General features: G+C 43.8%; 1 protein-coding gene across 2 annotated transcripts in view; it reads right to left on the reverse strand.

The window, feature by feature from the left end:
- Positions 1-14280, reverse strand: part of IFT57 (intraflagellar transport 57) — a 33835-nt gene extending 19555 nt beyond the window's left edge. Inside the window, exons 1-2 of one of the 2 annotated variants that reach the window (XM_067546210.1) lie at positions 13740-14280; positions 6716-6878 (exon numbers count right to left, since the gene is read on the reverse strand). In XM_067546210.1, the coding sequence (XP_067402311.1) occupies positions 6716-6878; positions 13740-13921 (345 nt within the window). In that variant the 5' untranslated portion in view covers positions 13922-14280. Of the gene's footprint in view, positions 1-6715; positions 6879-13203; positions 13403-13739 lie in introns of those variants that run through there. The other variant, XM_067546211.1, reaches the window with a different exon arrangement.

Consider the following 14280-nt stretch of genomic DNA (forward strand, 5'->3'; position numbering starts at 1 on the left):
TAAGATAAGGTTGTTTCCAATTTTAGGGAAAACAATGATAGGAACTTCCTACGAAAGAAGCTAGCAGAATAGCACTGAAGGTACCCGTCAAGAGATTACTCTCTTACCCACTCCCTTGGAAAAATAATCTCCAGCCATATGGGGAGAGGGGAATCAATAGCTGATGAGAGATGGGGTCCTGGGAGTATCTTTAAGAGGGTAACAACAGTGTTGGAGAATCAAGAGCAGCAAGGCAGCTGGATGAGCAAGGAGGCAGGCAGGGGAAAATGAGAAGCAGACAAGGAACAAAACAGTAGAAAACAGGACTTGGGAGGAGAAGCAGCAGGTTCTCACTGTTAGCTTGTTTGCTAACATGTTCTTGTTTATAATATTTCTGTTTATTACTGACCTAGAAAGAACACAGTTGTGTATGTTGCGATTTTGTTTAGGGAAAAACATCCTTACCCTTCTGAGGAGATGCTCCATTATCAGAAGTTGCCATAGGATGGCACTTCAAATAGAGCATTCATTATATAATTTCTCTTTTTACAATAGGTTTTGAAGAGCTGTTGGTTGTGGAGTATTCTCTGGTTGCAATCCTCCTCTAGTTGCCATCCAGAGACTGACTATCCTCATCAGCTCTATCTTTTGATTCATACTTCACTGAGGAAAACTGTTGCTATTGACAGAGCAGTTTGTGCCTAACTTTTATTCCTTAACAGAAAAATAAAGAACTCCAAAGTATGAGCTCAATTCTGAATCACTTACCTCAATAGGAATTTTACCATTGACTTCAATGGGAGTAGGAACATTAACATTTGTACAAGGATTTAAGAGAAAAATCTTCAGTGGGTATATAGCAGTGTATTTCTCATGTACCATTTGTGGCAATGGAAAAAGTAAGTCTGACTTAACCCATTTTATGGGATGCTAAACTCAACTATTTTTGTAGAACACTGGTTCCTCTTCTACGGGGGTGTAGCCCGTATGGAGATATCCCATGGAACTGCAACCCTTTCTCCCCAAAGAATGTGGACCAATCTCCTCAAGGACAAACTGTTTAGTGTAGTCAGGAGGGCATTAAACTAAAAACAAAATGGGCAGGTAAAAAGAGGGAACATATAAGCACTCAGCACAAAATTGAGATGTTGAGAACAAAATGTATCAAGAAACCAAAGGACATATAGAAAAATTTTTGAATTGCCTATACCCAGGCTCCTTAGCATTGGCGTAACAAACAAGAGCAACTGGAATCGCTCATTTAACGAGCATAAATTTAACCTGGTTGGTATTATTTAAACCTGGTGTGATGATTCACATGATTTGAATGTTAAAAAAAAAAAATCAGTGGTTATTGGTGATGCTGGCAGATCAGGTGCCAACTCACATCAAGGCTCCAGGTCTCACTGAACACTTAGAAATGCATAGCTGGAAACCAGTCTTGCTTACCTGTGTGTTAGCATTACCAGAATAGATATTAGTTGTTAAATTGATTCGGATGTTATTTGTATTTAGACTTTATGAAATGCTGGTAGGATGAATGTACTTGTAATGTGTATGTCCCATGATATAAAGTTATCCTGAGTGTTTGCATTGTAAACCTCTGTAATTGTGTAACTTACCAAACAGGAAAAGAAGCACTGATTTAGGTAAAATGCTCATCCATGGCCCATTGAAGGCACATGATGTATCGTGCAGCATCGAAGGAAAGAGACTTTATTGATTCCTTCTTGGAGGGAATTAGGAATGCAAAGACCTACGCATGAACTCATCCCATCAGTTTGTTCTCTGGAATGGAGGAGATAAAAATTCCTGATAAGGAGAAACTGAATCTTTCTTTGCTGTTTGAACTCTCATAAAGCTGGAGCTAAGAAACGAAAAGCAGAGATCCCCCAGGGTCAACCTGGGTTAACCCTAAAAGACACTCAGTGGACAGATTATTGCATCTCTGTCGCCTTTTGGAACCAGAGATTGTGACTCATTTGTGCTTATATGTTGCCTGTTTTAACCTGTAAATAGATTTCTCACTTATTTTTCCTAGTTAATAAATCCTTAGTTTACTATAGAATTGGCTATAGGTGTTGTCTTTGTTGTGAGATCTAACTAAGGTACAAACTGATCTGGGGTTAGCCTCTTGGGACTGGGAGCAACCTGAATATTTTGTGAGTTTTGATGTAAGTGACCATTTATCATTAAGTCCAGCTTGCCTGGGTGGAAAGGTAGACTGTGATGCCCAAGGAAAGTGTCTGGGACTCCATGGTAAGACTGTTACAGTAATCCAGTAGTTCACCTTTGTTACTAGGTTGGTGAAACCCAATTATAGAACATACTACCAGTTTGGGGTGTATGACCTGCTTTTTGACAGTCTACTCTGAGGTTGGCATTCACAGTCATGAACCACTCCAGACAGCATGACAGTTATAACCTATTTAGGAAGGACTGAGTGGGCAAAAGGGAGGGGGAATGGCATTCTAGGTAAAAAACGGCATTACCTGTTTCTGAGTCACTGATAACTCAGAAGAAAATGATAGTGAATGCTTATGGATCAATGTCCTAACAGATAAAGCACAAGACGGGGTATTAGTTGGTGTCTGCTACAGACCACCAAAGCACACTAGAGAACAAAATGACCAGCTCCTTAAACACTTATCTATAACGTCTTAGGAAAAAAACCTGTGTGATCATGGGGAACTTGAATTTGAGTGGCATATGCTGGAGGTTTCATGCTGCTGGTAGAAGAACACTCTTGGAATTTCTAAATACTATAAATGAAAATTTCCTAATTCAAAAAGTGTTGCATCCAACATGAGGGAATTCTACCATAGAGTTTGTCTTGACAGATAAAAGAGGAACTGATCAGAGAACTAAACATTAGTGGTAATTTAGGACTACAAACAATCATATTTATAATGTGGAAGCAGAATAAAGTCCAGTTCAGTAATACACATACTTGGTGCTTCAAAAGGCCCCTTTCACAAAGCTGAAAAGTTATGAGCTACATCAGCTAGAAGGAAGAATTTAAAGAGAAAAGTGTGAATGATAATGGGGAATTGTTTAAGAACACTTTACTAGCTGTCCCAAAAGCTTCAATCCCACAACTGATGGAAATGGCCATATAAATTAAACTGATGCATACGCACATGCAAGCATGCAAATGGAACAAAGAGGAAGTCAACAGTAATGAATATAAATCAGAAGCTAGGAACTGTAGAAAATTGGTAAAAAAAACAAAGGGACACAAGAAGAAATCTATGGCCAGCCAAGTTAACGACAATAAAGGGGAAGGGTTTTTTATGTACATTAGAGACAAAAAGAATCATTGCTATGGTATTGGTCCATTACTAGATGGAAATAGTAGAATTATCAATAATAATGCAAAAAGGCAGAAGTGGTCAATAAATATTTCTGTTCTGTATTTGGGGGGAAAAAATAGGTGATGTAGTCTCATATGATAAGAACACTCTTTCCATTCCACTACTATCTCTGGAGAATGTTAAACAGCAACTACTAAAGTTAAGACATTTTAAAATCAGCAGGTCCAGATAACTTGCATCCCAGAGTTTTAAAAGAGCTGAATGAGGAGCCCGCTGGACCATTAATGTTGATTTTCAGTAAGTCTTGAAACACTGGAGAAGTTCCAGAAGACTGGAAGAAATCTAATGTTGTGCCAATAATTAAAAAGGGTAAACAGGATGACCCAGGTAATTAAAGGCTTATCAGTCTTACAGTGATCATACACCAGATAATGCAGTGGCTCATAGGGGACTCAATTAATAGAGAATTAAAGGAGAGTAATTTAATTAATGCCAATCAATGTGTGTTTATAGAAAATAGAACCTGTCAAACTAACAATGTGTCTTTTTGATGAGATTACAAGTTTGGTGGATAAAGGTAACTGTTGATATAATATTCTTTTGACTTGATACCACATATTTTGATTAAAACACTAGAACGTTAAAAATTTAACATAGCACACATTAAATGGACTCACAGGTCTAAAAATGTACTTGTAAATGGAGAATCACTATTGAATGGTGTGCTTCTAGTGGAATCCTAGGGTGATCAGTTTTTTGCCCTATGCCAGGGGTGGGGAACGTCCGGCCCACGGGCCTTATCATTTGGTCCGGCCCGCGGGCCCATTCGGGGGGGGGGAATTCGGCGGCGGGATACTCATCAGGCCCTTGGCACAAAAAAGGTTCCCCACTCCTGCCCTATGCTATTTAACATTTTTATCAATGACAGGAAGAAAACAAAATCATCACTGATAAAGTGTGTAGATGACCCAAAAATTGGAAGAGTGGTAAATCATGAAGAGGACAGATCACTGATACAATCTGGATTGCTTGTTTGTTTGCTTGTGCCCAGCTTACTAAATACCATTTTTAATATGGCTAAATGTAAACACATACATCTAGGAACAAAAAAGATAGGCCATATTTACAGGATGGGAGAACTCTCTCCTTATAAACAGTGACTCTGAAGAAGATTTGAGGGGCACAGTGGATAATCAGCTGAACATGAGTTCCAGGACGATGCTGCAGCCAAAAGGGATAATGCAATCCTTTGATGCATGAACAGGGAAATCTCAAGTAGGAGTAGAGGTTATTTTACCTCTGTATTTGGCACAGGTATGATGACTGCTGAAACAGTGTGTCTAGTTCAATGTGTCCAATTCAAGAAGAATGTTGATAAATGGAAGAGAGTTCAGAGAAGAGCCAGGAGACTGATTAAAGATTAGAAAACATATCTTATGGTGATTGAGTCCATTCAGCTTAATAAAGGTTAAGAGGGTGACTTGATTATATTACATAAATACCTACATGGGAAACAAATACTTGATAATAGGCTCTTCAGTCTAGCAGAGAAAGGTACTGTGACAATCAGAGTCCAGACACCCCAGGGGGAAGAAAAGTCTGAATCCCAAATAAGCAATTTTGAATCTATTGATTGTATACTATGAAAGCTTATCAAGTAAGGTCTTTTATGAAAGCTGGTGACACACTGCTGATGAATCTCATTGCATGATGTATGTACTGTAAGACTAAAAAATTACGTGTGTGCTGGAAATACATGTTCCTAAAATATGTTAACAATCTGAGTAGAGCAGATAACATTCCTTTGTCTAGAACAAATCTGTTTGTTTCACCTGTGTCTTCAATGTAAACTGAACAAGGTGATGCCGGAGACAACAGAAGTACATGGACAAAGGTAAACGTAGTGATTAAACCAACTTGAGAAGAAGAAAATTGACCAGAAGAGGAAGGAGACAGTATGGCATCTCCACAAGCATACATTTGAAAGGTTCACTGAACTATAAAAGAAGGGGAGAGAAGCCTTCAGTTATCCATCTCTTCAGAAACAAAGGGAATGGCACACACTGTCTGAAAAGTGGATCCTCTTGGCCTGAAGGGTAGGAGCTACTGATAACTTGCTGTAAGTGAGAAACTGTTTTATGTAAAGGTATAGCTTGCTTGAATTAAAATTTTAGTTACTAAAAAGCATGTTTTGTTTTGTTTGTAACCATACCTGTCTTTTTCTCTTGCTTAGCATCACTTAAATCTCTGTTCTTTATTAATAAACTTATTCTTGTGTTATTATAAACCATCTCAGTGCTGTTGTACTGAACTAACCATGAGTCCTTAATTAAACAAACACAGGCAGATGCATGCTCTGCCTCTTTGGAGGCAGTGACCTTAATAATTTGTGTGTGTGTACAGTGAGGGACTGGGTACCTCAGGGAGATGTTTCTGTGGAACACAGAAACTGGGATTCACTGATTGTTACCTATAAGGCAAGGTTTGGACTGGCAGAGTCCTGTGGCGTTTGCTGGCAAGGCAGACAGACTAGGTGTCAGGGAGCGAAGACAGTTTAGCAGCAACAAAGCTCAGTTGCTTGCAGCAGAGGAGTAACACAGGATATATGTATATAGCAATAAAACACCCCTGGATGGCCTGTGTTAGTGGACTTTGGCTTGCGGGTCTCAGGCCGTGGGTCTATAAAACTGCAGTGTAGACATTTGGGCTCCAGTTCAAACCCAGATGATTACACTACAATTTTACAGCCCTGCAGCCTGAGCCCAGCAAGCCAGAGGCAGTTGACATGGGCCAGCTGGGGGTGTTTTACTGCAGTATAGACATACCCAGTTGCTTACAGTTCTGGGTATCCTGAGGAGAGCAGGTATAGGTATAACAAGTTCCAGTGGCTGGAAGTTGAAGCTAGCCAAATTCAGACCGGAAATAAGGTGTAAATTTTTAACAGCGGGGATAATTAACAACTGGAACAATTTACTATATGTCAAGGCAGATTCTCCATCACTGGCAAGTGTTAAACCAAGATTGGATATTTTTCTAAAAGTTCTGCTCTAGAAATTATTTTGGGGAAGTTCTATGGCCTGTGTTATACAGGAAATCAGACTAGTTCATCATAACAGTCCCTTCTGGCCCTGGAATCTATCAACTATTAAGAGCTTCACACAAGATAATTCGCATGTGATACTAGCAGCCAAGGTTAAGAGAAAACTTACTGTAGAATGAACCCATTTTTGCAGTTCACTACAGGGAATTAGTGGGCCCAGACTTTTTAAGCCTCATGTTATATTTCATGATATGAAACTTACAAACAAGAGTTTGTCAAAATCTTTGGAAATGTGAGCATAGAGATAGAAGCAGCAATTACTACCATTTCTGAAGTTTACATGCACACCTTTGAAAATAACAAAAATATATTCAACACTTACAAATGATCGCAACTCTGAGAGTATATTTGATATTGTTGCATTGGGGTCATCATATTCTTGTGGCTGTTCGAAGGGATGACCTGCTTTAGTAATCAGCCAAGCAGCAAGCGTGCAAAACATGTAGAACTGCTCACCGGGATTAGTGGGCAATGCAAAATAATGCCTGTTTGAAAAGGGGGAAGAAAAAAAAAAGTTTAATATGGGTTCTCTGAACTACTGAGAAGTCTCAGTTATAAAGCAGTTTCCTTAACAAGTTCGTTTTTGATAAGCTATTAATTTATAATAGTTTCAGCCATAAATAAGGTCACAAAATGAGATCATCCAAACCACAAGAATCTATCACGTATGTGTCACATGGAAGGGCTAATTTCTATAAGACTAAAGATGCAGTTTTCACGTCTCCTGCTTTGAGTGAATAAGCAATCAACAAGTGTATCTTAATGATGTAATAATTTGTAAGTTGTTGTTGGAGCCTCTTGCGGAACCAAACAGACCTCCGTCCTTCCTCTCTAGCTTGCTCATGCAGTTTCAATTACTCTCAATTGAGTAATTTACTCTCAATAACACCCAAAATTATTCTTCTAAATTATTCTCAGACCCTTAAAATACTATGGGCTCAAGTCTGTTCCCTCTTCCCACTGACTTTTGTGAATTCAGAATTTGACCCTATTATTCCAAAGACATCACCATCAAGTAGTTAAGTAAACTAATCAGTAAAAGTAAAAATTAGTAAACTAAGTAAACTAATCAGTAAAAAGCATTTTAAAAAAATCCATAATTATGTGTTTCACCACATCATGGGTTGTATACAATATTATTAAAAAAATGTTTTTAGTTATATTTTACTATTTGTAATTCAATACAAAATTTTAAAACTATAGTTTAAACAATTATCAAAACAGATTCAAAATTAGCATCAATGCAATACTGCCAACAAATTGTACACAGAACAACATTAATATGATTACTAATGAAAAGTTAGATATCTACCAATGAAGAAAAAAATCCAGGGTAAAAATAATTAGTTTCAATTCTCATAAAGGGCCACATGAAAAAAATTGACAAAACAATTTACAAAAATACCAATAAGCAAAAATCAGTAGCAAAGTGTTGTTAACCATAATTAAAAAAAAAAAAAAAAAAAAAAAGTCAGGAAAGAATTAATTCCAAATTTAAATATAAACCCATCAAGGAGAATACTAAAACAAATAGGTAATTTTCAAATCCTACGTTTCTTACAAAGACTTCCTTACATTTATCAGGAAAACTTATTAGATGAAATATTAGACATTTGGAAGAACTGATCGTGGATGGGCCCAGGCAGAAGCCCAAAGAGTAAGAGGCAATGCAGAAGGACCCAGCACATAACAAGCGGAATACACATTCTTGGTTATTATAATAAATGGGCGGTATTTTTGGGATATGATCCATAAAACCGTTATCTTGGAGGCTATGACACACAGGAGGTTGTATTTCGCTTCATGGTGCCACTTTCCTGCTCCCCACCACCACATGGGATCCATATGGTTCCCAGTAAGGAAAAACTGAGATGCAATGAGCAGTATTTATTTATGTTATTATTTACTACTGCATGCTTATTTTATGCTTAGATAGTTAGAAAAAGGGACCTGCGATACACTCTTAGCAAGCACAAGTGCATATTTCAGTATGCAACTGGTCTGCTTGTCATGCCAGAGGTCTGTTCACAGCAGCAATGCTGGCTGCAAGTTTCCCTGGCTGCTTTCTGTATAAGTCCCAATGGCAACAAAGCTGAGGATGGCTACATTTTGTTTTCAGGCTGCTGTCCGGTTGCAATATGCTGCCTGGGGTGGGAGAGGGAGGTTGTCAATTCTATAGCTATAAAAGCATCTGTACCTTAGTTCAGCATCTTACTGATTTTTGCCCAACTTTTCACTCGCTCCAGGCTGGTGCTGCTTGAAAACCAGATGGTAGAAACTCCAGATGGTCAGGAGATTCTGGGGCAGTGCATACTTGTAAGGGCCACCTCTGTAACTCACGAGCCCCCTCCATTCATTGCTATGCTGTTCAGTCAGCAGACTCTCAAAAACCTCCTTTACAGAGAGGGATGATATTTCTTTGCTAGCCTGGAATATGAGTTCTGTCCTACTTCGGTAACTTTAGGAGTTTTATTTATCCTAAGGCCTGCATTACCTGAAATAACATTTAACACGGCCCCCCCCCCCCCCAAAACCATCCTTCTGTGCTGGCAATGTGGCTGGCTGGAAGTTTTTAGCAGGCCTGTGAATAAAGAATGAATTAAAAAAAAATACCAAGATGATAAAAGAATCAACTTGTGGCCTTGCCATGATGTAAAAGGCAGAGGAGGGATTCCTCACCCCCGCTCCCCCTTTTCTCTCCCCTGGACAAAATATCATGTACTCTTTCACTGCTTTGGAAAAACTCTTCCACTTCTGATGGACAGAGGCATATATCCAGTACTCTTGGGGATTGAACACACATCCAGCCTGGGTGAAGGAAAAGGGTCAGGGATGAAATGCTGCATGATACCGTGACCAATGTGGATGACCAACAGAGCTCCAGAGAGGGAAAAAGGAGTGGAAGGTGCAGAGGGAGAAAACCAAGCTCAAGGGGAGGACAGAGGCATATTTCTTCGACCAAGAACAGAGGTTGAAGGAGAAGCAAAAGCAGAAGGAGCTATTCAAGAGGCTGCTTGCAATCATGACCATTAGGCTGCAGGCCCCTGCTCCAGTTCAGCTGACGGCAGAACCCCTCCACGTCCTGTGGCCAATACAGCCACTGGAAAACTTGGAAGTTGGGTGGGCCTTGAATCACCCCTGGAACAAACAGAGGTACAACAATCCACCCGTGCAATCCAAGACAATCCATATAACATGCTCCAGCAGGGCCAAGTAGAACAGACTCAGGGGACACGCAGTTCCACTACAGTTACTCAGTTTTGCACTAGTTTATTTAGTTACTCTGCACTTTTGTTGTTCATTTATTTGCTGGCAAGTGAAAGCCTGCAAAGATTTCTTAATGTTATTGTAATAAGTCTTTGTTCTTAAATTGTTTTTGGTTATAACAGAGGATAAGTCCAAGTTTTATACAAAGGTTTTATTAGAGAATCTGAATCCGTATCAAGCTACATCCATATTAAAGCTAATTTGCATACACAAAATACAGCTGTGGAGAATATTCTTAGGGCTTCCATTTTAACCAAAAAAACACTCCCCAATACAAAAAAAAAAGTGTCAGTATTTACTCAACCACCACTGCAAAAACACCAGATACGGTTAGGCAATTCATGCTGACTTCACCCCTTTCCCAGTGCAGTATGTTTATATACGCAATGCGCCTGCTCCCTGCCTTACATCTAAGGCAGGGGTGGGGAACCTCCGGCCCGTGGGCCGGATCCGGCCCGCGAAAGAATTTGATCCGGCCCGCGGGCGGGCGGGAAGTGCGCGCCGTCGAAACCCCGCCGCGGAAACCCTGCCGCCGTCTGCCCATTTTACTGGCCCACGGCACCCCGCAGACACTGTAAAACCGCGCCGCCGAAAAGGCGGAAACGGCGGCGGCATTTCGGCGGCGGGGGTGGAGTCGGCGGCGGCGCGGTTTCACGGCGGCGGCGGGCAGTGCCCCTTTTCAGCGGCGGCGGCGGGATTCGGCGGCATGGCCCGCGAATGACGGTAGGCATATGAAAATGGCCCTTGGCAGGGAAAAGGTTCCCCACCCCTGATCTAAGGGCTTGCCCACAGGGAGAAGCGAAGCATATAAGAGGAGTGTGATTTGCAGAGCACTCAAATGTGTTGCACTCAAACTAACGCGTGTGGAACTGCTGGCAAGCTCTAGAACAGTGTCTTGTTTGTGTTAACGTGGTCCAGTTCCAAACAAAGCCCCAACACCCGCTGACTTTTGGAAATCTACAGAGAACTCAAAAATTGCTAAAAATAACCCTCCTCAAATGAACTTAATACATACCAAAAACCAGAAGTCCTAAATATACCACAAAGCACACATAAAATATAGCAGTGGCATACTCATTGGGGGGGGGGGGGGCGGAGGGGGTGAAACTGACAAAAAAAAACCCTGGAGGGCTCCAGGCTGGGAGGAGGGCCAGAAGCTGGGGTGCTTCTCCATCCCCCCCCACCCCTCACCAGCCCCCCGGCAGGGAGTTGGGGCAACCTTGTGGCTGAGCCATGAGATTGACATGGCTGCCCAGATCAGCAGGGAAAAGCCCAGGGCGCCTTCCCCCCCAGCTTGGAACCAGAAGGGGAAAAGCCCTGGACTGCTTCTCCACCTGCTCCCCCAAGCCCAGGCAGCTATGCCAATTTCATGACTGAGCTGTGAAACTGACAGGGCTGCAGGGGGCTGTGTGTGGAGTGGGCAGCGGGAGAGAGGGAAGAAGGAAGCCAGGGCAGCTGGATCCCATTCTCCAGGGGTAAGAATTTCCAGGTGGCTTCCTCTGGCTCCCAGAGGGGGAGGGGAGAAGCCTGGGGCTGGTTCCTGCAAGGAAACAGAGAGGGGGGGGTAGCCCACCAGGAGCCTGTGGGGCTCTCAGCTGACCACACTGCCCGCTTAGGTCAGTAATTACTGCAGTGTCTAGTGTAGAAAAGGCCTTTGATAAGTTTATAGAGGACAGGTCCATCAGTGGCTATTAGCCAAGATGGTCAGAGATGCAACATCATGCTCTGGGTGTCATTAAATTTCCAACTGCTGGGTGCTGGAACTGGATCACTTGATAATTGCCCTATTCTGTTCAATCCCTCTGAAACATCTGATACCATTCACTGTCGGAAGAGAGGATACTGGGCTAGATGGACCACTGGTCTGAGCCGGTATGGCCACTTTTATGATCACGATCCCCACAGGCAAGTTGCCAACAGTAAACTGGTTAGCCACAGACCTGCAGCAGTGTGGGACAGTGAGATTCCAGATGGCAATAGCTACCCATTTCTGCAATGATATGGCTTCACACATATGCATATCCTAGCACTGGAGGGCCAGGGAAAGCTTTTCACAGTTCCATGAAGGTCTGCTTCCTCATGTAAAGGTTCTGGAGCCACTGATGGTTATCCCAGGGATGCATGACAATGTGAGTGACCCCACCAATCTGTGCTTGTGGCCCTGTTCCAGAAGCACCAATCTACATATGGGAAATCAAGTGTGTCAAACGTGCTGCAGGTGCTATGGCTATATCCTCTTTCCAGAGCTGCTGTCTCCATCTTTAAAAGGACAGAAGCCATCCACTAGTCTCACAGATCTTGTGTGTGTCCTGCAACAACAGTGATTTAGCCATGAGCAGAAAAAGGTTTTCCACCATTGCTGGACCCTTGGACTGTCTCCGGGTGAAATGGACAAAGCTGGGAACATGCAGACTTGGAAATGCCTTAGTCGAACGTGCTGAGAACACATCCACACAAGGACACAGGATGGACAAACAAGTTCTCCCACAATACACCAAGAAACAGAACTCTTGAGCAGCTCCAGCTAGCAAGGCGCTAGGAACCCTGGATGCACATCAGAAGCCCCAGCTTCAAACACAAGCCAATGCACCAGCAATGTGGACAGGGCTATAGAAGTATGGAATATGCACACCACTGCAATGTATACACTAGCAAGCAAGCCCTGGTCTGCATGTGTAGTCACCTCGACCATAGGTACACTGTGCAGTGCAAACATTCCTCATTTAACTCAGTGGAGCTAGATAAAGCACCAAAGTCACAAAACCGGATTTAAAATCATGAGATTTAAAACCAAACACAGAGTTCTTTTTATTTGCCTTCTGGGTTTTGAATCTTTAGGATCACATTTTCATGCTTTATGCCTGAACTGTAAGGGCTAATTTTTTTGTTTTAATAAAAAAGAAATGGAGAATCTGATGTATTCCCATCTCTCCAACATCTGGGGTTTTAAGAAACACACCAATTTTCATGGGACTTGTGACAAAATCATTAGAGTTGACAACACAAGGATTGAGACTTTAAATTGTAAGCTCTACAGGACAGGACCTGGCACATCCTCTTAGGTGTAAGTACTGCACATAAATGTATGGGGCCATGATCCCATTTGAGCCTTTGGGCACTAATGCAGTATGAGCAATAATATCACTAGTTCTCCAATCTCTGTAGTTATCCAAGGCAGATAAAACCTGTATAGCTTATTCTTCTCCCTAAAAACAGGCACAAGCTTTAAAAAAAAAAAAAAAAAAGACTTTTGGGAAGTTAATAAACTTGACAAGAGTTAGGGCTTGTCTACATTTACAATGCTGCAGCTGCGCAGCTGTGAAGACACTACCTATGCTGACCGGACAGCACAGTCAGTATAGGTTGCTAGGAGTGAGCCTTTTCCACAACCTTGAGCCACAACATAAATTTGTAGTGTAGATCAGGGCAGAGTTGGGCAGCTTGTGAGAGAAACCAGTACCAATCCCGCTGATGTATAGTATGCAAGTCTTTCCAGATCTGAACGAGGGAAACCCCTCTCTGTCTGAACCTGTTCTCGCTCACCTCGTGCTTGGATTGTAAACTCTGTGGGGGAAAGCACCGTCTTTCTTTTCCTGGGCTGTACAGAGCCTAGCACAACAGGGTCCTGGTCCATGACACCCCCTCTCCCGTCCAAGAAGCGAGCAGAAAATCACCCCTACCTCCCCCTGGGGTGAAGGGCTGCAGGCGAGAGACCCGCCATGCATCCCTCGCACGCACCCAGGCTCTGGGGGTCAAACCCAGCTGCCCCCTTGCCCAGCACGGAGAGGAGGCGAAGCCACAGCCAGGCTCCGCTGGGACAGTGCGTGAGCTGCGCGGTGGCAGCCGCCCCAAGGGCTAAGCTGAGGCCCCCGAGGAGGGCTGGGGCAGGGGCTGCCTCTTCAATCCCAGCAGGCCCCGGCGGTACCGTTCCGTCCCCGCCGCGTGTGGGTGCCGGGCCGGGGATCTTCCAGCCACGGCTGAGAACGGTCGCAGCCGGTCGGAGAGGGCGGGGCGCGGCGCAGGCCGGCCAGCAGCGGGCTCAGGCAGGGGGGGTGCCCGGCCGGGACCTCAGGGGTCACCTGGACAAGGGCCGCAGGTGTTGGCGCCGCAGCGCCGCCTCCTCCTCGCAGTTCAGCAGCTTCAGCTTCTCCAGCAGATCCTCCATCATGGCGAACATGTGATAGGCCGAGCCCGGGCCCCGCTCCGCCGCCTCCAGCTCCTCCCCGCCGCGCCGGGCGCCGCCGCCAACCTCCTCCGCCATTTGCTGCACCCAGGGCCCCTGCCTCAGTCTCCAGGGCCCCCAGCCCAGCGGCGTCACCGGGGAAACAAGCTCCACCCCCCCTCCCGTTCGGGTTCCACCAATCACCTCGCTACGCCGCACCCAGCCGCGCCGTCTACACTGAGCCACCAATCAACATTCCCCCCCTCCCACCGCGCTTTGGTTCCTCCTGCCGCGCTGAGCGTGTGTTGTTCCCCCAATCACCAGCGCCCAGAGACTCTGATCGTTCTCCCCGGTCACGCTCATCCAATCGCCTCTCAGCGCCGAGACTCCGAGCCCCTCCCCTAGAAGCCCCTGCGAGCATCAAAAACGTCTTGGGTCGGAGCTGCGCATTTTGCGTA

Source organism: Emydura macquarii, unplaced genomic scaffold, assembly GCF_026122565.2.
Source record: "Emydura macquarii macquarii isolate MOO-44397 ecotype Brisbane River unplaced genomic scaffold, CSIRO-AGI_Emac_v2 contig_1119, whole genome shotgun sequence".
NCBI lineage: Eukaryota > Metazoa > Chordata > Testudines > Chelidae > Emydura > Emydura macquarii.